Source organism: Chiloscyllium plagiosum, unplaced genomic scaffold (assembly GCF_037043375.1).
Source record: "Chiloscyllium plagiosum isolate Xiang-an unplaced genomic scaffold, Cpla_swu_hap1 HiC_scaffold_21, whole genome shotgun sequence".
NCBI classification, from domain to species: domain Eukaryota; kingdom Metazoa; phylum Chordata; class Chondrichthyes; order Orectolobiformes; family Hemiscylliidae; genus Chiloscyllium; species Chiloscyllium plagiosum.
Genome location: NW_028270159.1, coordinates 24,288,345 through 24,314,910, shown reverse-complemented (window position 1 = coordinate 24,314,910; position 26,566 = coordinate 24,288,345). Strand labels below are relative to the sequence as shown.

The 26,566-nt window shown below is 38.9% G+C and overlaps 1 protein-coding gene across 5 annotated transcripts in view; it reads right to left on the bottom strand.

Moving 5' to 3' along the window:
- Positions 1-26,566, bottom strand: part of mapkap1 (MAPK associated protein 1) — a 331,754-nt gene that overhangs the window by 72,974 nt on the left and 232,214 nt on the right. For 3 of the 5 annotated variants that reach the window (XM_087998417.1, XM_043720203.2, XM_043720206.2), the window contains one exon: positions 23,617-23,724. The exons of the other annotated variants lie outside the window; for them this stretch is intronic. In XM_087998417.1, coding sequence (XP_087854543.1) covers positions 23,617-23,724 — 108 coding nt within the window. The remainder of the gene's footprint in view (positions 1-23,616; positions 23,725-26,566) is intronic. 5 annotated transcript variants of the gene reach the window in all.

The following is a 26,566-nucleotide window of genomic DNA, read 5'->3' as shown; positions in this document are numbered from 1 at the left end:
GCACCCGGAGGAAACCCACGCAGACACGGGGAGAATGTGCAAACTCCACAGAGTCAGTCGCCTGAGGTGGGAATTGAACCCGGGTCTCTGGCGCTGAGAGGCAGTAGTGCTAACCACTGTGCCACCGTGCCGCCCACTGTTCCAATTGCTGTAAATCTGAAACTCCAATCCTAAATTTATGCATTTTAATGGTAAATATAAGTGTTTGGTAGAACACTTGCTCAAATGACTACAACAATACTCAAGAAGCTAAACACAATCCAGGAAAAAGCAGTTTGCTTGATTGGTACATCCTTCCCTACCTTCATCTTACCTTGAATTATGCCCTCCAGTGTGTTAGCAGTGTGCATTATTTACAAATTTCACAACAGAAATTTGTCAAGAGTCCCTCAACAGCATCTTCCAAAATCATCCTCTGCCACCAGGATAATGTGGGCAACAGAATTTCCTCCAAACCATTCAACATCTTGACTCAGAACTATATTGTTGTTCTTTCATCATCTCTCAGTCAAAATCCCACAGTGTCTACATCTCAAGGATTGCAATGGTCTGCGAAGGCTACCTACCACAAACTTCTCAAGGGCAATTAGGGATGGGTAATACATGCTGGCCTTGACAGTGTTAACATCCTAAAAAATAAATTGCCACAGTTGGTGGCACATAAGTCAACCTGGCATTAAGACAATATCAATTTCTTGGCAGAAAAAGTAATGCTTAGGCCCATGCATAGTGCATATACTGACCGCCTTTTTCCACTGACATGATATAACTGCATGAGTCAGCCTCAACTTTCCAAAGAAATAAATATTTTTGTAACCTTATAAATTAGCACATGGGTTGAAAAGAGTGATAATGGGTCTTAGCAAGGTGGTGAGAGAGAGTTTACACACAGATCACACATTGCAAGTAACAAACATAAATGACTTGCCTGGCAAAAAGAATCAAGTGTGAAGCTGGTTTCAAGTTATATCATTTACTAACTCATTAAACAACTGCGCTCCAGGGACAGGGTTCAATGTTATTAAAAAAAAACAAAAGACAGAATGGGAGGAAGAGGAATGTGTTTTGAGGATGATGCCCAAAACTAACAATCATCAGTCCTGGGATAAACTACTGGCCTGATCTTTAGAAAGATGTATCACAGTGAATCCTCAAAAATAACATGCAAAGCGCAAATCAAATGGGGCGGTATGGTGGCTCAGTGGTAAGCACTGCTGCCTCACAGCACCTGAGACCCAAGTTTGATTCCCGCCTGGGGCGACTGTCTGTATGCACATTCTCCCCGGATCTGCGTGGGTCTCATCTGGGTGGTCTGGTTTCCTCCCAAAATCCAAAAGATGTGCAGGTCAGTTGAATTGACCATGCTAAATTGCCCATAGTATTAGGTGCATTGGTCAGGGGTAAATATAGGGTAGGGGAATGGGTCTGGGTGGGTTACTCTTCTGAGAGTCAGTATGGACTTGTTGGGCCGAAGGGCCTGTTTCCATACTGTAGGCAATCTAATCTACTCTAAGAAAATCTGGAGTCTAGCGAAGTCTGCAGAGCAATAGCTGGTTGATGCTGCTTTATTTAACAATAGTGTCAAGTATCACACCAAAACATAACTTGGACCAAGAAAAATAACAAAGATCTTGTTCACAAAGTTACCAGTTTCTTGCAACATATCAGACAGGGACTAAGCCAAGACTATCCATTACACCCCATTGAAAATACAGATAACAACCGATAAATTTTATACGTGCAAAAGCTTTGCAAATGGTTCTAGTAAAAACCACAGGACATGAGAAACAAAATCAAAGTGGTAGTAGCCTATATGGCCAAGGCAGAAAAATTGAAGTTCATGGCAATTTTCAAAATTAAAACAATGCTGAAAATCCCTGTAAAAGGTTTTGTCCACATCCACAGTAACAGTTGGTGATTGAGGAAAGAGGAAGGTTGTCCTTTGATAATGTGTGAATAGACACCCTCCTGGTCTATGTAAGCAATGCAGCTTATTCATGTGAGGCATGTTCAAGTCCTATATTAGCAATGCAATTACAAGATAAAATACTCGCACCTCAATTATTGTTATACCTGAGGGTTTAGTGTTCAAAGCTCAATCTGTGGATAGGTGCCTCAAAATGACAGCCATACATCAGGTTTGCACCAAGTTGAATAGGGGAATGGTTGAAGAAAAAACAAAACCTTCACAAAGAATTGAAAAACGTGACTCGCCCCACGTGATGAATTTATCATGTTGTGCGATGCCAGTAATGCACAAACTGTCATTAGATAATTTAAAAGACGTGGATATTTCAATTCATTGGAAGGAGATGAAGCTTAATTATGGAGAGATGATTTTGAAACTTAAATAGCCAAGTCCTATTTAAAGAGGAATTCTTAGAATGATGCCATACCAGAGAGACACAGGAGGTCTATCATGTTGGATGCCAAAGAATGAATTTGATTGTTTTCAAAACACAGCGTGCTGATTTAATTAGAATTTCTTTTCACATTTGTAAGCTGTGCATAAGCAGAACCTCACTTTTGGAAGGATCTTGTGGCATCAAAGGTTAACTTATGCATTTCTATCTATGGTGGCTCTCAATGGGACTATCACCACGGATAAGTGAGTTCTTACTGGTCCTTGGGTATTCATCTTTATTCCTTTTACATTCAACAATTCCATAATACTTCTTTATTTTCCTAACGCCTTGAAAAACAAGTCCGAAACTTTTGTGGCCATTATTTCTGATAAGTGTACTGATGTCTTGGAGAAAGAGCTGATATTCCATGAAAAGGGATGATTTCCTTAGAATGCCACCAATAATAATTCTGCCCACACATCAAATTCCAACCCAAAATTCTACATTAAGTGCATGCGAGAGGCAAAATCTCTTGGCTTCTGCTCAATTTGATGTCTCCAGGTAAGATCACTAATTGTTTAGTGATCAGTTTTTAAAAGGGAATAGGTTATGACAGTCTGAAACTGTGTTAACTGTTGCACTTTCATTACTTGCTTGTAACAAAATTTGATTTAATAGTCTGGATGTAATAGAATTCTCACCTAATAAATGCCCCAGCTCTATGGATAGGTATATCTAGAAACCCGCTTCTCCTTCATGATATGTTGAAGGTTTTTGTTGCTTAGATTCAGTGCGTATCCAAATACAAATGATTCATCATACTTAGTCTGTTAGTTTAATAATACTGAAGAACTACACACTAGCAGTTACTAAATACATCTTATATTGTTACTAGGACTGGAAAACTGATCAAATGCTTTGGAAGCTGGAAGAAATGGATATAACTACTCCCACTCAGCTTTGCCCAAATTGCCATTAAAGAAAGGCAGCTTCAAAATTAACTCAAGACTCTTTTGACAGTACCTTCAAAACATGCAACCTCTGTCCTCTAGAAGGACAAGGACAACATATGTACAATTAAGTCACCACCTGAAAGTTCCAACCCACACACCATCCCTTTCTTTCACTGCTACTGGGTCAAAAACGTGGAATTTTCTTCCACAATAGCAGTGTCGTTCATGATGGTGGTGACACAAGGAGCAATTTGTGATGGGCAACAAATGCTGTTTTTGCCAGTAACACATCCCAGGAATGAATAGATTTTTAAAAAATGGTTAATTATAAAGGTTCACTAAAATGAGAACGGAAATTGAGTGATGAGTACTAGGATATAGTATACATAATAAATTTAGAAAAAAAGTGAAGTATCACAGCTGTGCAAAGAAAGAGAATTGCAACATAGAGATTGAGGTGAGATTCCCACCTCCTCTTCATATTTTTCTTAAAAAGTTGCAGCAATTACTTGAATAGAAAGAAGAGCTTTGTCAGCTATTAACAATATATGCCTACTTCATCCATTAAGAGGGAAACCTTTTCCCACAATGCTGCTGATGTCAGTAATGATTGACTTTGAAAGCCTAAAGGTGGAACTGCATAAGCTGCTCCCTTGTTGTCAAGGCGACTGACAGCAGGTGAAATAAAGCTTAAGGGGTGAAGTGTCGGATGGGTGAAACGCTTTCCAAGTACTCTCTGTAAGAAGAGCTTTTATCAACAGTCTCAAATGACCATGGCCAGCTTTCTTCAGTGTAACTGATTTAAGTCTTCATAGCTTGTCAGCTTCACTGAAGAAGCTCTTTGCGCTGTGCACTCACGCCATTACTCTTAATGAGTCGCTGATAGATTGGGAATCATGTTCTTGGCTGTTAAATTCAGGATTCAAGGTTAAATTGGCTGTACAACATTAACCATTTAATTAATAACCATCATTTTCAGAGGGATTCCCTCCTTTCTTTCAAACCCGTCGAGGGAATGCTAGAAGATAGCTGGGTTACGAGTTCATGTCATTTTTTGGGACATTCTTCACAGATTTTCCCATTAACAGCCTGAGAAAAGACCCCTAAATCTTGACTGGTTGAAGTCAGCAATTTGATGCTTTATTTTGGGCAACTGTAATTCAAAAATCTGTTACACGTTTCTTTGAGTGATATCACTGTGTGCAGCTTTTTAAAGAAAGACTGTAAATGTGTTGGAGTTGGTTCAGAGGAGCTTTACTAGAGAGCTGGAATGAGGAATTTATCTAATGAGGACAGGTTGGATGGACAGGGCTTATTTTCACTCAAGTTTAAAAACAGTGAAAGGACACTTGACTGAAGGCATTCGATCCTGAAGGTATTGATAAATTGGACATGGAAAAGATGCTTCCTCATGTGGATGAGTCTGAACTAAAGGGGCATGGTTTTAAAGTTAGGGGCTGCTCTTTTAGGATAGAAACTAAAAGAAACTTTATTTGAGGGTTGTGATACTTACATCTACCTTCCTGAGGGAGAGCGCTTCAAAGTAGATTTTCCTCTTTTATTGAACGGTCAGTAACAAGGGGCATACTTAAGGTGAAAGGCAGGAGGTATAGAAGGGATACAAGGAAAAACTGTTTTATCCAGAGGGAATGCACTGCTTTGGAGGACAGTTGAGGATGTAACCTCACAACCTTTAAAAAGAATACTTGGATGAGCACTTGTAATGACATAACATCCAAGGCTATGGGTTAATCCTAGAAATTATGACTAATGTAGATTTAGAACAGTTTTGGTGGGGCAGACTCAATGGGCTGAAGACCCTGTTCTGTATTCTTTAAGTCTAAGGCAGTGGAATCAGGATCATCAAATAATTTTAAAGGGTAGATAGGGAAGAGAAACAAAAATTTTGAAGAGGTGGGTGCGAGAAGGAAGTGTGCAATTCAAAATACAAACAGATTAATCATGGGGTCTTTTTGAATGGTGGTGTATTAGAGGGATTGAATGGTCGCTTCTGTTCTTATTTCATAAACTCCTAACACTGTTTACCTGCTTAACAATCCTGTCAGCTGGCCATTCTTCATTGATAGTGCTCCACTAATCACAGTGGGATTATCACCTTTGGATTTGGAAATCATTTAATTACAGTATCATTAAAGGGAAAGGTGAAGTTACTGCCTTTGCTGTTTGAATTCACGTATCGTTGGACATCAGAGTGTGTCTAAGAAACCTTAAACAGCGAAATTCACAACTGATCTTGGCGGAACCTGTTTGGGAGAGGTCACAGCACAGAAACAGACAAGTGTTTAGTTTTAAGTATAGTCTTGCTGTAAATCTACAATAGTAAGTAGAGTGGGTTCTTTCTTGATTATATGTTTTTATTGGGATCTCTCACTTGGTTAAATTTTTAAAATGTGAGCCATAAGTATTAAGTTTGCCTGGAGCAGTGTTTGTACAGCAATAAGACATGGGTGTGTGTTTTCTGAAAGGAACAAAATAGCTGATGGTAGAGTGAAATGCTCTTCTTGACAAATGTGGGAGTTTTGAGTTTACAGGTTACGGAGGATTATATCTGCAATACATGTCATTAGTTGCGAATCCTATCAGATTGAATGGATCGGTTGGAGTGACAATCAGAGGCAATGAGGAATTTACAAGGGCTCGGGGATGTGATGGATAGCAGTTAGAGGAAGGGAGAAAAGCCACAGATACAGGTCAGGTAGATGCGTTAAATGCAAGAAAGGCAGGAAAGGTAGGTAGTACAGGAGTCTTCTGTGGCTATCCCCATTTCAAACAAGTATGCGGTTTTGGAAAATGTAGGGGATAATGGATCCTCTGGGGAACGCAGTGTGAACAGCCAAGTTTCTGGCATGATCGAATGCAATGAGTGGTATGTAGGGTTCCAAAAGATCGATTGTGATAGGGGTCTCTCTAGTCAAAGGCACAGATGTTTCTGCTGCCTGCAACAAAAATTTGAATAGTGTGTTGTCTCCCTGGTGCTAGGATCAAGGATGTCACAGAGAGAGTGCAAAATGTTCTCACAGGGGAGAGGGACAAACAAGAGGTCATTGTACACATTGGTAACAATTGCATAGCAAGGGAAAAGGATGAGATTCAGAAGGGAGATTACAGAATGATAGGCAGGAATTTAAAAAGGAGGTCTTCGATGGTACTAATATCTGGATTACTCCCGGTGCTACAAACTACTGAGGGAAGGAATAGGACGATAGAGCAGATGAATGCGTGCCTGAGGAGCTGGTGTATGGGAGAAGGATTCATATTTTTGGATCATTGGAATCTCTTCTGGGGTAGAAGTGACCTGTACAAGAAGGATAGATTGCACCTGAATTGGAAGGAGATGAGTATACTGGCAATGAGATTTGCGAGAGCTGCTCAGGAGGATTTAAACTAGTAAGGTGGGGCGGTGGGATCCAGGGAGGTAGTGAGGAAAGAGATCAATCTGAGACTGGTACAATTGAGAAAAGAAGCAAGTCAAACAGTCAGGGCAGGCAGGAACAACGCAGAGAACAAGGTAGGACTGATAAATTAAACTGCATTTATTTCAATGCAAGAGGCCTAACAGGGAAGGCAGATGAACTCAGGGCATGGTTAGGAACATGGGACTGCAATATCATAGCAATTCCAGAAATGTGGCTCAGGGATGGACAGGACTAGTAGCTTAAGGTTCCAGGATACAAATGCTACAGCAAGGATAGAAAGGGGGGGATCCAAGATGGCGGCGACCTAGCAAGTCTGAGTCTATAGTGGTCCTCCCAAGACTTGGGCAAAGTGGGCCACCCACCCCCACCATACTCACCAAATCATTTAAAATAGCTGTTTAATTTAATTAGTTGCTTAGTATTAAATTTAAACAATCTAATCTTTAGTAAAAACGACTAAAGGGAAGGGAGCCCGCAGCTCTCAGCAAGCGGGAAACCTCCCCCACCCTCTCCAGCTGCAGCAGAGGCGTCCACAGCCGTCCCGGGGGACTTACCTACAGTGGCAAGCCTTGTGGAAATCATCTCCAAACTGGATGCGAAGATCGACGCTTTCATTGAAGAATCCCGAAGTCGATGGGACTCACTCTCGGCCGCGCTGCAAAAGCACGACGGAGACATTAAAGAAATCGAGAGCCGAGTCGGAGGGGTGGAGCGAAAGGCCGCGACCTCCGAAACCACAGCGCAATCGGCCGTGGATCGGGTCCGGACTCTCGAACAGCGAGTCCGGACCTTAGAAAATCATATTGACTATCTCGATAATCGAGGTCGCCGAAAAAATATTCGTTTGCTGGGCCTTCCCGAACGGGAAGAGGAAGGCCAGCTTACAGCGTTTCTCGAGCAGTGGCTGCCACAGCTTTTAAATCTGGAGACTGGATCAGGCCAGGTAAGGGTGGAATGGGCCTACCGGGTTGCAATACGCAGGCCCGGCTCCAACCAGCGTCCTCGCCCGGTCCTGTTCCGGCTGCAGAGCTATAGGGAGAGCCAGATGCTCCTAGAAGCCTCTAGAAATCTTGGAAAAGATTCCCAAGCCATGATCTATAAAGGATCCAAGATCATGTTATTCCAGGACTTTTCCCCAGCTCTGGTCCGAAAGAGGAAGGCATTTGATGAGGCGAAGAAGTGTTTAAGGGACTTAAATATTCAGTACTCCTTACGCTACCCAGCGACGCTACGCTTTAACCATGAAGGATCCGTGTATAACTTCGGATCGCCAGAAAAGGCTAAGGAATTTTTGGACTCTCTTAGATAAATTGTAAGGGACAATGGATGTTGGATTGCCTTTCCCCCACTCCGGTTTATATTCCCCCCCCCTTTTTTCTTACCTTACTGTTTAATATTATCTTGGGGGGTGGGGAGAGGGATTTATTTATTTGTTCTCTATTTAACGATTTTCTCCCCCCCTTGGGGTTGTTTTTTTTATTATTCTATGTAGTTGTGTGTGTGTGTGTGTGTGTGTGTGTGTGTGTGTGTGTGTGTGTGTGTGTGTGTATGTATATATATAAGTTGGGGGTTTAGTGAATGTTGGTGGGGGGAGGTGGTTACCTTATTCTATTTTACCTCTGTCTCTAGGAGCGGGGTTGTTTTCCCTTGCTAGTTTGTATTATTATATTTAATTATTATTTGTTGAGGTTGTAATTTTATAGTTATATATGTTTATACATGGTATTAACATTACCAAATATATCCAGGTGTGGGGGGTGGGGGGGGTGGGGGGGGGAAAGAGAGGTAGGGTGCTCACTGTTAACTCTAGCTTTGTATTATATCTGAATTCTCCTCATCCTATTGAAGAGCGCCTGGGTCAAGGGTGGGGCATTGGTTGGGAGAGGATACGATGGACCTTTGGAAAGGAAGTGATACCCCCTGGGAACAAGGGGGAAAATCTCCATTTAAATACGTTTTATATTTTTTTTATTATTTAGAAATAGTTTATTATACTGTTGAGAGTGTATTAGAGAGCCTTTATTTTTGTGAATTTTATATGCTCTATGCTCGGGATGTTTTGGATAGGGTTGCCCCTCCCGAGGGGTCTCGGATTTGCCCGGATGATTATGGTTGATCAGTCGGTTAAGTGGTGCACCTGGAATGTCAAGGGGAGTAATTCGCCAGTCAAAAGGAAGAAAATATTATCAAATCTTAAGAAAGAAAGAGTTGATATAGCTCTCCTACAGGAGACACATCTGTTGGATAAAGAACATTTGAAATTATGACAGGGTGGATTTGATCAGGCCTTTTTTTCTTCTTTTAGCTCAAAAAGTAGGGGAGTTGTTATTCTTGTTCGGAAGAATTTCCCTTTCAAAATCCTAAATTAGAGAAAAGACAAATCTGAACGAGCTATTCTGATTAAAGCCCTTATAAATGGAGAGGAATATGGGATTTTAAATTTGTACTGCCCCCCGGCACACTCCTTTAAATTTATAACGGAAGCCTTCTCAAAATTGATGGCTCGTGGTGCCCGTCATACAATTATAGGGGGAGACTTTAATTGTATTATGGATCCGGAAATAGATAGGATTCCCTGGAGTACTGCAGGAGTATCACCCAGATCTAGACAATTGGTGGATCTGAACAAAGAATTAGGATTAGTAGATGTATGGAGATGTCTTCATCCACAGGGCAGAGATTTTTCTTTTTACTCCAATCCACATAAATGCCATACCAGAATTGATATGTTTTTTGCCCCCTCGATTTTTTAAAATTCCATATCATCCTGTAAAATAGGTAGTATAGCAATTTCCGACCATACTGCTGTATATATGGAAACCAAGGCGAGGAACAATGGGACATCCCTTCGGCATTGGCGTATGGACCCCTTCCTAATGAAAGACAGTAAATTTGTAAAATACTTCTCTCAAGAATTTAAAATTTTTTTAGAAATTAATTTAGGTACGGCTAGCAACCCATCAATGATATGGGAGACCATCAAAGCTTACGCGTGAGGTTTGATCATCTCCTACTCAGCGACCCAGAAAAAATTAAAGGGAGAACAACTGCGTCTGCTCGAAGCACGCTTAAAAGCAGCTGAAACTGCATACACTGATAGACCTTCTATTATTAAATTGCAAAGGATTACGGCCCTTAGGACAGCTCTAAACACTATGCTTACCCAAACAGCTAAGAGGGAAATATTATTTGCAAAACAAAGGTTATATGAATTTGGCGACAAACCGGGTAGATACTTAGCATTTCTTGCAAAGAAAGAAAAGGCCCCTCAAACTATCACATCTATCAAAGAAAGTACGGGTATTTTGACTCATGATCATTAAAAAGATTAATGCAATCTTTAGAAAATTTTATTCTGATTTATATAAATCGCAGGATTGTGAAGACAGGACTAGGAGGATGCAATCATTTTTTAAGAATTTGATCTTTCCGGGCCTAACTCCGGAACAGGCATCGGTCTTAAATGCTCCCCTAACAGTCCAAGAAATACTTGATGCAATTAGGCAACTTCAGAGCAGTAAGGCACCTGGCCCAGATGGTTTTCAAGCTGAATTCTATAAAGAATTTACAGAATTTACAGAAATATTGGCTGGTCCACTTATGGACATGTATAACTATGCATATAGTCAGGGCTGTCTTCCGCCTTCGCTGAAAGAGGCAAATATCTCTCTTATCCTTAAAAAAGGAAAGGATCTAGAAGATTGTACGTCATACAGACCAATATCCTTGCTAAATGTAGATTTTACAATCCTTTCTAAAACGTTAACATTGAGACTAGAAAGGGTACTGCCACATATCATAAAGGAGGATCAGGCGGGGTTTATTAAGGGCCGTAGATCATCCAATAATATTAGAAGGGTTTTGAATATGATTCAAGCCTGCCATCAGGGAAAGATACCAGGAGTAGTAGTTTCATTAGACCCGGAAAAGGCATTTGATAGGGTTGAATGGTCATATTTGTTTTAAACATTGGAAAGGTGTTTACCAAATGGGTCTCAACATTGTATAGTGATCCCAAAGCAGTTGTGGTTACCAATGGATTAGGTTCGGAATGCTTCAGTGAGGGTAGGGCCTGCCGTCAGGGATGTCCTCTCTCGCCATTGTTATTTACGCTAATAATTGAACCACTAGCAGAAGCTATACGGGCTGATCCTAATATAACGGCTCCGAGGATTGGTACAGGTAAACATAAAATTACCCTGTATGCAGATGATGTTCTTCTATTCCTCAGTAATCTTCTGATGTCCATACCTCACTTAATCCAAGTTATTAATACATTTAGCGCATTCTCAGGCTAGAAAATTAATTTCTCAAAATCAGAGGCTATGCCAATGGGTGGCCTTGCTATGATACCCCACTTAGTGGATGGATCCCATTTTCCCTTTCATTGGTCCCTGGAGGGTTTCTTATATTTAGGCATTTTTATTACCCCAGTATTTGGTCAGTTATACAAGGCTAACTTTGTGCATTTACTGGAAAGGATAAGCAGGACCTCCAGCGATGGGGAGACCTTCTAATTTCCTGGCTGGGTAGAATAGCACTAATTAAAATGAATGTCCTGCCCCGTCTCCTATACCCTATGAGAATGCATCCGGTGATGCTGCCGAGGCTGGCACTACATAAATTATATGGCTGGTTGGGTTCCTTTATCTGGAATCTTAGACGGCCCCTCATTAAGCTGAAGAAGCTACAGCTTCCACAGGCAAGGGGAGGATTGGACTTCCCAGATTTTAGGAAATATCAGTTAAGTTCCTTATTAAGTTACATAGCTGATTGGGTCTTGTTTGATCCACAATCAATCTGGCTGGACATCGAAGCTTCTCAAGTAAAATGCTCACTTATTAACCTTATTTTCAGACAAGAGGAAATTCATTACGGATCACTGTAAAAACCCTATAATACTAAATACAATTAAAGCTTGGAATATAATGTGGCAAAATGAGGGCAATTCACATAAAACATCCCCCTATGTGCCGATAGTGGGAGCATGGGGATTCCAACCGGGGTTTACAGATGCCACTTTTAAACTCTGGAGATCCAAGGGTATCTCATGTCTAGGGAACCTTTTTGAAGATGGGGTCCTGATGTCTTTTGAACAGCTGCATCAGAAATTCGGATTACCTAATGGAGACCTCTATCGATACTTCCAAATTCGAGACTATATACAGAAGAAGACTACGTTATTAGATAGTCTTTATAAATCAGATAGAGAATGTAGAGTTCTACGACGAATGGGGGTATCCTCTATCAGTACTATTTATCATTTACTACATGATGAAATATCGGGAGATATGGACAATCTGCTTAAAACATGGGATCAGGAATTGGGACTAGAAATAGAAACGTGGAATGACATTTGGGAAAACGCCAGAAGAATCACCAACTGTAACAGAACTCCGGCTATCCAGCTGAAGATACTTCATAGGGCCCATATAGCACCGGATCGATTGGCAAAATTTAAGGCAGGGGCATCCCCAATGTGTCCCAAATGTAAAATAGAGGTGGGCACTCTTGTACATCGTCTATGGACCTGTCATATGATCCGTAGATACTGGACTAAAGTAGCAAGTGCCCTGACAGAAATTTTAGGAACGGAAATTAAAGTGGACCCCGTATCTCTCCTTTTGGGCTTTTCGAACTTATCTTCCCTGGACATGCATGGGAAGAGACAATTTTCTATTCTCTCTTTCTGTGCAAGGAAAAATATTTTGGTAAACTGGGTGGCTGAGGGTCCCCCTGGACTTTCAAATTCGCACAGATTAATCATGGAATATATTCCCCTTGACTTCCTTACAAATATGGTGCACCGAAAGACCGAATTATTTTATAAAATATGGCAGCCCTTCTTGAATTATATGAATACAGATATTTCAGCTATCCGAACAAGGGTTTTTATTTAATTGAGATTACGAACCTGGCTGGTCCGGGGCCCCTTGGGAGTGGAATCCCGAAAGAATACGGGTTTGGTTACATTTGATGTTAACACATTCCAAGCATGTATCTCACTACCCAATTTCTATGTTATCCGCTGTTTTTTTTTCCTCTTTCTCTTATTTGAATAATGTAAGAGACTTAAATATACACTCTGGTTAGTTGTAGGTTAGATTAGTAGTTAGCTGAGTTTTGTTTTTTTTTCGGTATTTTTCTTTTGTTAAATTTTGGTTATTATATATTTAAGATTTAATTGTATATCAATGTTTGTACTTGAGAGTTTTGTTTATTTTTGTAAACTTGTAAAAATGTTAAATTTCTAATAAAAATATCTATTAAAAAAAAGGATAAAAAGGAAGGTGAGAGAGGAGGGGGAGTAGTGTTTTTGATAAGGGATAGCGTTACAGTTGTACATAGGGAGGATATTCCCAAAAATACATCCAGGGAAGTTATTTGGGTGGAACTAGGAAATAAGAAATGGATGATCACATTATTGGGATTATATTATAGACCCCCGAATAGTCAGCGGGAAATTGAGAAACAAATTTGTAAGGAGATGTCAGTTATCTGTAAGAATAATAGGGTGGTTATGGTAGGGGGATTTTAACTTTCCAAACATAAACTGGGATTGCCATTGTGTTAAGGGTCTAGATGGAAAAGAATTTATTAAAAGTGTATAAGAAAATTTTCTGAGTTAGTATATGGATACCTACTAGAGAAAGTGCAAAACTTGACCTACTCTCGGGAAATAAGGCAGAACAGGTGACTGGGGTGTCAATGGGAGAGCACTTTGGGGCCAGCGACCATAATTCTATTAGTTTTAAAATAGTGATGGAAAAGGATAGACCAGATGTGAAAGTTGAAGTTCTAAACTGGAAGAATGCTAATTTGACAGTATTAGGCAAGAACGTTCAAAAGCTGATAGGGGGCAGATGTTCACAGGTAAAGGGACATCTGGAAAATGAGAAGCCTTCAGAAATGAGATAACAAGAGTCCAGTGATAGTATATTCCTGTTAGGAGTTAGGAGTTGCTGCTGTACAGGATGTTGGTTCAGCCACTTTTAGAATATTGCATGCAACTCTAGTCTCCTTCTATCGGAAGGATATTGTGAAACTGGAAAGAGTTCAGAAAAGACTTACAACGATGTTGCCAGGGTTGGAGGATGAGAGCTATAGGGATAGGTTTGTGGGCGGCACGGTGGCACAGTGGTTAGCACTGCTGCCTCACAGCGCCTGAGACCCGGGTTCAATTCCCGCCTCAGGCGACTGACTGTGTGGAGTTTGCACGTTCTCCCCGTGTCTGCGTGGGTTTCCTCCGGGTGCTCCGGTTTCCTCCCACAGTCCAAAAAAAGATGTGCAGGGTCAGGTGAATTGGCCATGCTAAATTGCCCGTAGTGTTAGGTAAGGGGTAAATGTAGGGGTATGGGTGGGTTTCGCTTCGGCGGGTCGGTGTGGACTTGTTGGGCCGAAGGGCCTGTTTCCACACTGTAATGTAATCTAATCTAATGTAATCTAATCTAATCTAGAATGGGCTGCAGCTGTTTTCCCTGAAGCCTTGAAGGCTGAAGGGCGACCTCATGGAGGTTTATAAAATCATGAGGGACATGGATAGGATAAATAGACAAAGTGTTTTCCCTGGGGTGGAGGAGTCCAGAACTAGAGGACATAGATTTAGGGTGAGGGGGGAAAGATATAAAAGTGACCCGAGGGGCAACTTTGTCATGCAAAGGGTGCTGTGTATATGGAATGAGCTGCTAGAGGAAGTGGTGGAGGTTGGTACAATTGCGACATTTAAAAGTTATCGAGAGGGGATATGAATAGGAAGGTTTGAGAGGGATATGGGCCAAGTGCTGGCAAATGGGACTAGATTAGGTTGGGATATCTGGTCAGAATGGACTAGTTACACCATACTGTACATCTCTATGACTCTTTGACTCTATAGATATTATTAGTTGAGATTACTAGTTTTAAACTGAATGTACCCTGACAGGATCATTCTGCCTTCAAAAATGACCTTTTAGTTGACCAAACAAGAGTCTAACTGTGCACACTGATATACCATTTTCATTTAATTGTTGTGGAATACCTCTGTAACCTTGAAAATATTTACTAAATGAACTAAAATGGACAACTATCCTTCATTATAGGAGATGCAATCTTTCCTTAAGCACTAGTAGAACTTACATAATTCAGTTTACGTTTCATTAATACCACAGACTACAGAGCTCCCATACTGTACTCATCCTGTATCTGTTTTGTGTGTGTTTGCTAAAGTCTGACTGTGAAGAGTTGACATATTTTACCTTTGCTCCTTTGTTTTCAGTATGAGCAACATCTTTAATGCAGAAAGAAAACAGCATATAGTTACTTATCACTGGAAATATAAAAGTATTCTGACACAACTGGAAAGCCTTTCAGAACTACATAACACCTGTTCTATGATTTTATTTTATTTAATTAAGTCTGCCTTTAGTTTCCATGCATACGAAAGTTTAAACTGAAGTTATTTTGTACTTTGGTTTTATTAAAAATATTATGAGTATGCAGCATATTTTTAAAAACTAGGTAAATGTTAAATTTATAGTTAGCTTTCTAAATCTAAAATAATTACACCAGTTTACAGTGTAGTTGTTGCACATTTCCAGATAATTGGAATTTAATACCAGCTTTAAACTGTGCAAATTATGGAATAGCTCAACAGAACGACAAAAATATCCAACATATTTATTAGTTTTATCATCTTAATTTCTCTGTTCCCATCAGTTATATTGCAGGGAAGCATTTAAGAAAAACAAAAGCAGAAAGATTCATCTCCTGGTTGTCCTCGGAATGATCTGTGGAAAGCAACTTGAAATTTAAGAACAGTGCAACAGCCAACTTTAGTTGCCAAGTAGTTGGAGAAAGAAAATAAGAAAAATAGCCTCTCCACAATGAAAGCAAAAAGGATTCCTTTTCCAAAATGTATTTCTGGTTCAGTAGTGCAATGTTTCTTGAAGTCAAAAAATGAAATAAAGTGACAAGACTAATACTCAAGAGTATAAAGTCCAATAGAAGTCCTGAAAGATTCAGAAATAATACGACCTTAAGACATAGGAGCAGAAAGGGGCTATTTGGCCTTTTGAGTCTGGTCCGCCATTCAATGAGAACATGGTTGTTCTGATAATTTTTGTCAATTTTTGGTTTTCCTATTATAACTCTTAGTCCATAATCTGTAAAGTTTTGAATAACTTTAACATTCTACCCTCTACAGCCCTCTAGGGTAAAGAATTCCACACATTAAGATCCTCTCAGCGAAGAAATTCCTCCTCAAATTTGCCTTAAAGCGGCAACCTCTTATTCCGATATTACGCCCGACAGTTCCAGACCTTCCCATAAAAGGACACAATCTCTTAGTATCTATCCTGTCAAGACCCCTAAGAATCTTATATGTTTCAATATGGTCACCTTTCATTCCTCTGAACACGAGTTCAGACACAATTTACTCAACTTTTACTCTTAATTAAATCCTTCCATGCCCTGGATTAACCTATCTCTGGACTCTGTCCAATGCCAGTACATCTTGCCTTAGATAAGGGGACCAAAACTGTTCACATTCTGGGTGTGGTCTAACTAATGCCTTGTATAGTTTTAGTCAAGAATTCATATTCCAATTGCTTTCCCTATTATCTGTTGAACCTGTATGCTAATCTTCTCTGATTCATGGTTGACTTCTTGCAAATCTGTCTGTGCTGCGACTTTTTGCAACCTTTTCTACCAAAATAATATTCAGCGATTTTACTCTTCCTATGAAAGTGCATAACCTCACATTTTCTTACATCTGGCAAATGTTTGCCCATTCATTCAACCTGCTTACACCCACTTTATCAACTATGTCACCTTCACCACTTGTTTTCCCATTTTATTTTGCAAGAGTGCATTTTACTGCTCATGTTATAAATATTTGCTGTAAACAAATGTGGCCCCAACAGTGATCCCTACGGCACTATACCAGTTACAGGTTGCCATCTTAAAAATGTCTTCCATATCTCTCTCTGCTAATATACTAATGCTAACACCATGGGTTCCTATCTTACTAGGCAGCCTTATGTGTGGTACCCTATTGAACAGCTTTTATAAATTCAAATATAAAACATCTAGTGGTTGTCCTTCATTTATCTTGCTTGTTACTTGCTCAAAAAATTATCAAATCTGTCAGGCATGATTTCCTTTTCATGAAGCCTTGCTGACTCTGCTAGATTACATGATACATTTCAAGATGCTTGCTATTACACCTTTTCTCACAGATTCTAACATCTTCCCAATGACAGATGTTAAGGTAAGTGGCCTACATTTACCTATAGTCTTGGTCTTCTTCCCTTTATGACTAAGGATGTTATGTTGTCAGTTTTTCAGTCCTCTGGGTCATTTTCAGAAACCAAGGAATACTTGGAACATTACTACCAGTGCAGCCACAATTTCTGTAGCTACTTCCATTAATATCTATGGACGCAACCCATCATGTCCGGGGGACTTATCAGTCTTTAGCTTAATTGTCTTATACTTACATGAGATCTGGCCACTTGTTTTAATACTACTTGCCAGTTTACCTTCAAAGTTGAATGATGTTTGATGATGACATCAACACATCAGTGACTGGGGATAGGAACCAATAAGGTGGTGAATTTGGAAAAGACAAGAAACACAAGCAAAGCATCCAGAGAAGCACTAATGATACTATTGATCAAATAATATAAATAATCCAACAGAGTGAGAAACAGCTTGAATGTTGGAATAAGAATAAGGTTCAGCCATCAGATGACTGTTGTAGTATAATTATCGGCAGCCTACTTAAGTGAAATTCTTTTCTGAACACAAATTGAAAAAACGAAGGTACGTACTTGTCCTATTCTGGGAGGATGGTTTTCACTGAACTCTCCATTTCATGAGATCCCTCACAATGGAATGGCAAAAAAAAAACTTATTTAGTAAATTTCACTCCTCCAAACTAATCTTCATGCATCAGCAATCTCACTTGCCAAGGACAACCTCATACTTGAAAAAGCAGTCACAGCCCCTTCACTTGGAATCTTCAAGTGCATCTTTAGATTACTCCCCATGAAAAGTTACTATTTCAGCAGATCTAATAGCTAGTTTCAACCATATAAATATCGGCAGAATACAGAAGGAGTCTGTGATGTCAATGCATCTAAAGCAGAAGTAGAAACAAATTTAAACTTACCTCTAACCTAAACTGATACATTATATATAAAAATTGTGCAAATAAGCAGCTTTTCAAGAGCCAAAACCAGATCAACTATATACTTTTGGTATAGCAATTAACCTGAAGAAACATTTCGATGAATTCATATTCTGCCCTTCATGCGATGTAAACAACACACATCATGTGACCGACCTCGTGTTAAATGCTTACCATGGCACCCAACGATTATTTTGTGCCAACCACTGATCCTAACACGCACTTTAACAACAGTGATGATACATGTTTAAGCTAGCAAAGATGCCGCCCACACAATAGTTCAGTTGTTACTATAATTGAATTACCATATTGAAGCACAGCTATTATCTGTAATTAAACAAATTGCTTGTATCAACTCCCCAACTGAATTTTATATTAAATTGATCTTCCACTACATGCAATACTGATGTGAAGCCTTATGACCAATCTTAATAAATTAACAGTAATTTGATTTGAATAGTAACAATGTTACAAACTGAAAGACAAATGTTTGTACTATCTTTTTAAGACTCTCAGCAATATTTACTGTAGCCAAGCTATATTCTGCAGCGTTTTGACAGTTCTGTTTTAGAAGGTCTCCATGCATGCCTGAACATATAAAATGTCAATATTTGGAGGTTGGGAAGAATTTTTGCTTCACACTGAAATGATGTTAGGTATATTTACCAAATGTCCAATGGTTCTAATGGGCTCTATGGAGTACTAAGCCAATCACATCTACGAGTGTTGTTCCACTTTGTTCTGGATTCTTATTAGTCTTAAACCCATTAATTTCATACACCTCAATTAAGTGTGTTTCATTCAAGATGGCAATGGAGTAGCAGCGTAATGTATGGGCTTCTCAGCCCAGGAGCCCAGAGTTCATCTAATCCATCCATGTATCTTTTTTCTTTCTATGTTTCCATTTATTATGATACCTTGCCTTCTTCTAATGACTTTGGCAGAAGGTATCCTCTCCTGATCCAGGCCCAGTGACAAGCTGGCTTCCAGTGGCCAGAAATGGTAGCATAGGTCTGGCGCCTGACGGGATGGTCTCCGGGTGTGGTGGTCCTGTCCCAGTGTCGATGTCTTCCTCGCCAGCTTCTAGGCATTCCACCTTGGCACGGAGGTGGCTTCCAAATCTTTCAGCAACCCAGCATGGAGGTCTCATTCCAGCAAGGTGGGTGGTCTTGGCCCAGTTTTCCAGTGTAGTCTAAAGCCAGGAGCCATTAACGTAACTGTGAAGACCTTTTATTTCGTTCTTTTGATTATTTATGACTTCTGTCATTAATTTAGGCATAAGGACTTACAAAGCTTTTTGCTGTACTTTTTTGTACAAAAACATGCAACAATAAATTGCTATTTTATTCTAAGTCATCTCTCAGTCTCCTCTGTTCCAAGGAAAACCAACCTCAACTTATTCAAGTTTTCCTCATAGCTGGCAGGGACGAGTGTGGCCAACAAGGTAAAAAAAGAAATCCAAAAAACAATGAAACATTAGTGATCAAAAATAAAAATGACTGAATTTTGTGTGATGAGAAATAGTCTAATGGTTCTTTTGACTTGCATTCAATTACAAATACTTCCAGGCCATTTCAAATATTAGAATACTGGCCTTGAAAGTGAGTAGAAACATTTTTTTTAACCTTTTTAAATATTCTATTACTGTCTTGACTGTCTTTCATTGCAATTGTATAAAATCACCTAACTGGCCTTAGCATTCAATGTAATAGCTATGTGTAATACAGCAATAAGCAAAAGAATATGATCTTGTTAGATATGTAAACTATTTTCTGACGACTTCATTTTAACTTGTACCACCTTCTGAAGGGCAGTCAGAGATGGACAACAGGATTTGCCTAGCTAGCAATACCCATTTTCCACAAACATTAGGAAAATAATGCTTTAAATTTAGGGTGGCCTCAGACTACAGCGAAAATAAAACAGTAATGTAAGACCAGAGCAGCTCAATATAATTAAAGTCTGCATATTTCTCCACCAAGACACTCTCACTCAACTTTCTCTCCATCATCTCAGCTAATAATTACTGCTGGTGTCCTGACCAGTGAGCTGCCTTGGTTCCCACCGCTTGGATCTGAAACGCTGGGCAAGAGCAAAGCTCAGATTCCAGTCAGCTTGGAAGCTTCACCTCTTCCTTCACCAGGTGCTTCTGAAGTAGGCTGAACCAGAGACAAAGCAGAAGTGCTGATGTCAGAATGTGGCTCAGGCCACGAGCTACTGGAATTGCCCTCCTTCCCACAGTCAGGGCTGGAACTTGAAGTCAAATGACAGGCGTATGGTTGGTTCAGAGCAAAGTTGGTCCATTGTAATGGGGCCTCAGATTGACTGGGAAAAAACAATTGTCCTCCGCTTGTGGCAGGCAATCCCACAGCATAGCTACATCAGGAAGATGGCACAATATCGGAGGCACTCAGCAGGATTGCAGAGGTTCTGATACAGTCCTAACTTCTGTTTGATGTTATTTAAGGAAAACACTGGCTCAATACTAATTTAAGTGGATCAGAAACAATGTGACCTCAAGCAATGAGCTTTGAAGAACTTCTCATTACTCCCTTTCTCTTTCATCTTGGTGTCACACCTCAGCAGTTGCTCTTAGTTTTTCTTTTTCCAATCTGTTGTTTCTTCAGACTATTTTCTACATTAACTTCAGGCAACTTTCACTTTAAATGGAACTTTTCACACTTGCATTTGCAAAATGCTGTTTGAACGTATGATGATTAACTATTTGCAATATCCAAAAATAAGATGAAATGATTTGTCAAGCAGAAACCTCATCTCATAAACCCTGTTATTGGCAGTTTCAAATCTTTCTTCGGTCATGCAAGACTATTTCAGTTTATTAATGGAAGAGACACATCAAACAGGAAATAAAAGTCAAAATGTGATGGCAGTGTAAGATGAATGAAACAGAATGAGTATCATTCTTCAACTGTCCTCCAAATTTTTACCCTTCCTTCTCTCAATGGAAGTTCCTTTTCTGTTTCACAACCAAGATATCATTAGCCGAGACCAAGTATTTCACATTATGGGCAACATGAACAACATGCCACCACAAAGATCTCCAATAGAGTGACAACTTCAAGCAGCATGGATTCACACACTTGTTCTATCCTGAATAAGAACCTTCAGTTCTTTGACTTGTTGACTCTACAAATCTTCATGGACACCTTTGAAGATTCAATTCAAGATGATGGCAAAGTAAGATGGTTCAGAGGGAGCTCATCCACCCATCAGTTTCCTTTGCTTGTTTTTTTTTTTGCTTCTCTTTTGTTTTTCTTTCTTCTTCTCTCTTCTTTCTTCCCCTGACCACTGACTCCCTGCATTGGACTCAGTGCAGACCCAGTGGGGCAGCCTCTCGGTCAAGACAGACTCCCAGTCCAGCTGTCTCTCAGTGGGCTGTTCTTTAGCCCAGCGTGGCCTCAGTGTGAACTTCTGGTCTCAAAGTGATTGTTCGTATTGCGGTCCCACTGTGGCTATGCATTTACGAAAGACTACGTTTGAACTTTCAATTTTATCTTTTTATTTTGGACTTAAAATTAAGAAGATCTGCAATGTGTAACTTTTATCCTTAGTTTGTATGTGTTAAATGCTATACTATAACCACTGCAATACTTAACTTTTAATTTTGTTCTTACGATTCTGTACCTAGGTATAGACAATAAAATCAAAATCAAAAAATATCATGCATTTAGTATGTCAATAATTTATTCAATGTATTTCTAAATTTGTCTTGATTGAGAAACACGCAATGGTTTAATTATTACATATTTTGTAATTACTAAGTAACAGCTTTGCTCAGTTTGCCAAAGTTTGTGTAATTGTCCAAAATAAAGCATGTGTTGAAGAAATAAAGACATGCACCATTACCAAATTAGTTATTCAGGGAAAAAAAAAGTTAAAGTGCATGCTCAATCTAAAAAGTCCACTGCAAATGCAGCATGTGGAAAAGTCAAATGCTCTGGATATTCTGCAGGGGGTAACATTTTGACCATCTAAAAGGACCACAGTAAAGAAAATCTTTAAAATCTAAAATTCCCAAATAGTTTCAAACTAAGCATCAGGTGTCATTTAATTCAGACGTATAATGCATAATTTATAACTGGCTATAAATGCGTGACTTTTCTACTTAAAATTTAATGAAATGTAAAGATATAACCAAAGTATTAGCATTGAAAAGATGACCACAAATTCACTTTTAACTGGATTGTTATATGATAAAACAAGCTAATGAAACTGAAGAAGAATCAGATTGAAAATTTCCAAGAATATATATATATGTCTCAATTTCTACAGATTATTTAACTAGAAAGTTGAGAGATCAGCAGTTTTTCAAATCTAGGCAGAAAAAAAAAAATCAACTTCAAAATCCTAATAGTCACTTATTTCCTGAATTACATGTGCATTTGAATGGGAAGTATTATAGTTGTTTCAGAGGAATTGGTTTGGATTTGTGGAGGCCAGAGACAGGAAAAAGAATAACTGAAGCCAGGAGCCTGAAATAGAGACATACAGTCAATTCAAAGAAAACTTTTTAAAAATCTTATTTTTCAACCATATATCCTAATTTAATTCCCTCAGTGCCAAGCTCAGTAATTCCCCCTCCTCAGTTTCACCCTCAGTGATTGAAGCTAAAGAGAAGAAATAAAACCAGTAAACAAGGTTAATCATAATTCTTTGCAAGATTTAGGTTTTAAAAGGGTTATTGAAGCCAAGCTCCCTCATTCAAGATTTGTTCTTACTCAAAATGCGAAGAATATCAATGGTATTTTTGTGTCCTAAAATCAATGACATATGCTTTCACCAACATCGCTTTTGAGCTAAAAGTAAATTATTAACTTTTTAAAACAAATTATTCAGATTACAAGTCATAAACCAAGAACACACTGTAATGGTTAGTGTAAGAATTTAGATACAGGATTTTAGAATTAACCAAGTGGAAGTTGCTTATTGCAAAACTGAAGTTGCTAATATTACATTTTTCCTGGCATGTTGAAACATAATAGATAAGGAGTGCAGTTAGGTCCTGCCAACATTTTCTTCAAATTTTCCATTTTTATAAAAGACTATCTTATCAGTTGCAAAGAGACATTTAATATTTTATCATATATACTCAAGCATTAGTCAAATTTGTTTGACCACTTTTTAAGGTTAAATTTATGGATCGACTATTATATGGATACTACTTTTGAGGGGGTGAAATTCATGCCCATCAAAATTCATACTGTATTAATAGCAGAAGCCCAAATGATCTCTAAATGAATCAAGAAAACAACGAATTACAGTAACTCTGTAAACTCGGAACAGAACGCAATGGCCGGCGAACTGGATGCCCGAAGCAGTGTTCAAACTGCCGAACAGAGCAGGATGGTCGGCTCACAATGTTGATCCGTTACTGTGAAGAACTGAGGTCAACTTTTATGAGAAATATTTGGAAAATTCCAGATTTTTTGACCAAAACTGAGAGTCGACTTTTACATGAGATTGATTACTCAAGTATATATGGCATCTCAATGTTAGTTATCAAGAATTGATATCTGTATTTTTTTTTAATATTAGCAAATATTTTAAAAAGTACATAATGCACATATGCCAAATCTTCAGTATTTTTGCTAAGCAATAGACAAACATTTCAAACATACATATTTATACGTAGTATTTTGCTGACATGTATTTTGAAAATTAAGTTTGTTCAAAAGTTAAAAGTTCAAACTTACTGTACTCTCTGACCAGACAGAATTCCAAAGTGCTCTGACTCTCTAAGGTACGATCTAAATCTACAGCTACATTTGGTTCACTTTGCTTCTCAAGCCGATACTGATGCCCTGGAACAAAAAAAAGTCAGCAAATAATGTGAATGAGAAACTTCATGCTAATGGTGTAAAAACAGTAGATAGAAGACTTGAAAAGTTAGGGTTTATATTTTCCAACTCAACCCAATGCAAACAAATGACCAAAAATACTAAATTTCACCATGTATCAAGTTTAAAATAACAGGGACATTGAGCTTAAATTAGCATTTCTGCTATGCTATTCATTGATTTACAGTGGTTTACAGGTATCAAATTATCTATTTGAAACTTATCTCCCTTGGTTCCTGCTTCAATGTAAAAAAAGATTATTGGTCAACAGGAAATTATGGTCTTGGCTATTGTAGGGAATCTAATCATCAAAAATGAATCAAGATTCTTGTTCTGCTTTTGCTCAATTCGTATACTCAAGCCATTTTTGTGTAGAATTTCATAGTTGGTTACATAGTAACATATTTGCAAAGATTATGTCTTTTTAATTTTGTGCTTTTTAAAAACTGTGGACTGAAAGTAAAAAACTGTTTAAAATAAAGTACTTCCAAGGGTGACTGCATGTTTTGAAAGTAAGGAATTTGATAGCTATTGTGAACTGTGTGTGTAGCTGTGGATTCCAGCAATCTGCAGATGAATTGGAACACTGTTCTCTGAAGTGAAGTTGATTGGTTTGTGGACTAGGGATCAATTATCAATAAACAAAGGGTTTCCTCCTGCCAAAAACAAGATGACTGTCAGCTAGCTGAACAGCTTGGACTGAAAGGAAGACAATAGGGAGGAGAATTGGATGAGCAAAGAAACCAGGAGGTCTGCAGCAGCCAAAGAAACACTCTCTGTAATTTCTCTGCAGTCAGCCACTTTAAAACTGAAGACAGCAAGCTTATCTTTCCTTCAGCAGATGCAGAAAGTCATGACTTTTGAATTGGATAAGTCATAACTGAAACAGTCACTTTGTGCCTCTCTCTAACCAGTGGAAGCATTCCGAAAATGGAACGTCAAGGAGAAACCTTCAGATCAGCAAGAGCCAACCCAACAGATCTCGTGAACAAAGACTACAAAACTATTTTCCTAGTTTTTTTTCTCCCTTCATATGATTTTTCCCTGGCTTATGTTTGTCTGTGTGTATGTATACGGTGAGTTTATAAAGAGTTGAGTTTCAATGTGTGCAGTTGACTTAATTTAGTTTAACCGTTTACCTTTCGGTAGAATTTCATGGCCTATAACAAACAGCAATTTCTTATTAAGTATATAAACCTGATCCATTTATATACTTTCTATCAACCTGGGTCTGAAAAATCAGATAGTTTGAGTATTTCTCATATGTATTTTGAAAACTTTAACTAGACAAATCTAGGAATAATTGGGTTTGATTTCCAGCACGTTACGAAACTGAGCAGTGATGGGGTAGAGCACGGTGGCTCAATGGTTAGCACTGCTGCCTCACAGCACCAGGGAACCGGGCTCAATTCCAGCCTCAGGCGACTATCTGTGTGGAGTTTGCACGTTCTCCCAGTGCCTGCGTGAGTTTCCTCCGAGTGCTCCAGTTTCCTCCCACAATCCAAAGATGGGCAGATGAGGTGAACTGGCGATGCTAAATTGCCCATAGTGTTCAGGGATGTGTAGGTTAAGTGCATTAGTCAGGGGTAAATATAGGGGAATTGGTCTGGATGGGTTATTCTTCTCAGTGTCAGTGTGGACTTGTTGGGCCGAATGGCCTGTTTCCACACTTTACGGATTCTATGATAATGAGGACTACTAAATTCAAATTACAATTCTATTTTACTCACTCATGAAATAGTCTTCTTGCATAAAATTGTTCCCTCTGTTGGAGGTGCATTCTTGCTGGGATATGATTTTATAATGCCAGTTGTCCTTTAGTGTTGATCACATGTGAATTTTTAGGCACTGGATTTTGGAGGACTCATTAAATGTCCAAGTTTAGACTTTCACAGCAGTAGGATGCTGAAGTGATCAGAGAAATTATTAATGGTGGTTTTCCCCTCCCAACTCAAACTACTGCGTAAATTCTAGAGTTTACATTACTAATTAATTGTTTCTCCTGCAATGTAAAGTGTGTATACATTAAATTTTTAGATTTAGATTTCAGAACAGGGGCAAATGGCCACTGATCAGTTCTGTAAAGGCTTTTTTTTGTAGAATAAGGTCCGAAAGCCAATCTGGAACAGTGAACTAAGAATACCAGTTCCAAGAAAGCTCATGATTTCAGCTGAGTGCCTGGTAGAACCTCTGTCATATAAATGGATAAAATACTTGTACTATTGGGCTTACGATAGGCAGAAAAATCACATTAAGATATTATGTTTTAACTTCATGACGGAGATTCAAAGCTTTAGTTCACAAAAAACTTAAGTTCAGTTCAGAAATGCACAATCTCTGTCCTGGCAGGAAATTAAGTTGGTTCAGGGGAACCTGTCACCTCAGTAGGAGTGGTTTTTAGTCTGTGGAATTTCCAAAACAGAAAAGTTTGGGTTCAAAATTTCAAGTTGGTAGAACATAGAAAGTTTATGCTATTAGAACTGAGAAAGAGTCATGCCTGCAGATTCAGGGGAATCACAAAATCACCTTCACTGTTTAACAAAAGGAAATGGGGAAGGCCAATGAAGTAAAGATTTAGGAAGGAAAAGGTAAGATAGGAATAACATTTCTCCAGGATCAAGTCTCTGTAAAGGATGGAATTGGAAAACAGGTTGAAATTTGGTTTTGTGTTTATATTAAGATTTTTGTTTAAACTGTGCTCTCCCTGTATAGTTTTCTGTATGCTATGTTTTTAAACAGCATCTACCGCATTGTGTGAATATTTCAGTAACTAACAAACATGCTCGCCAACTGCAAAATTAACCCA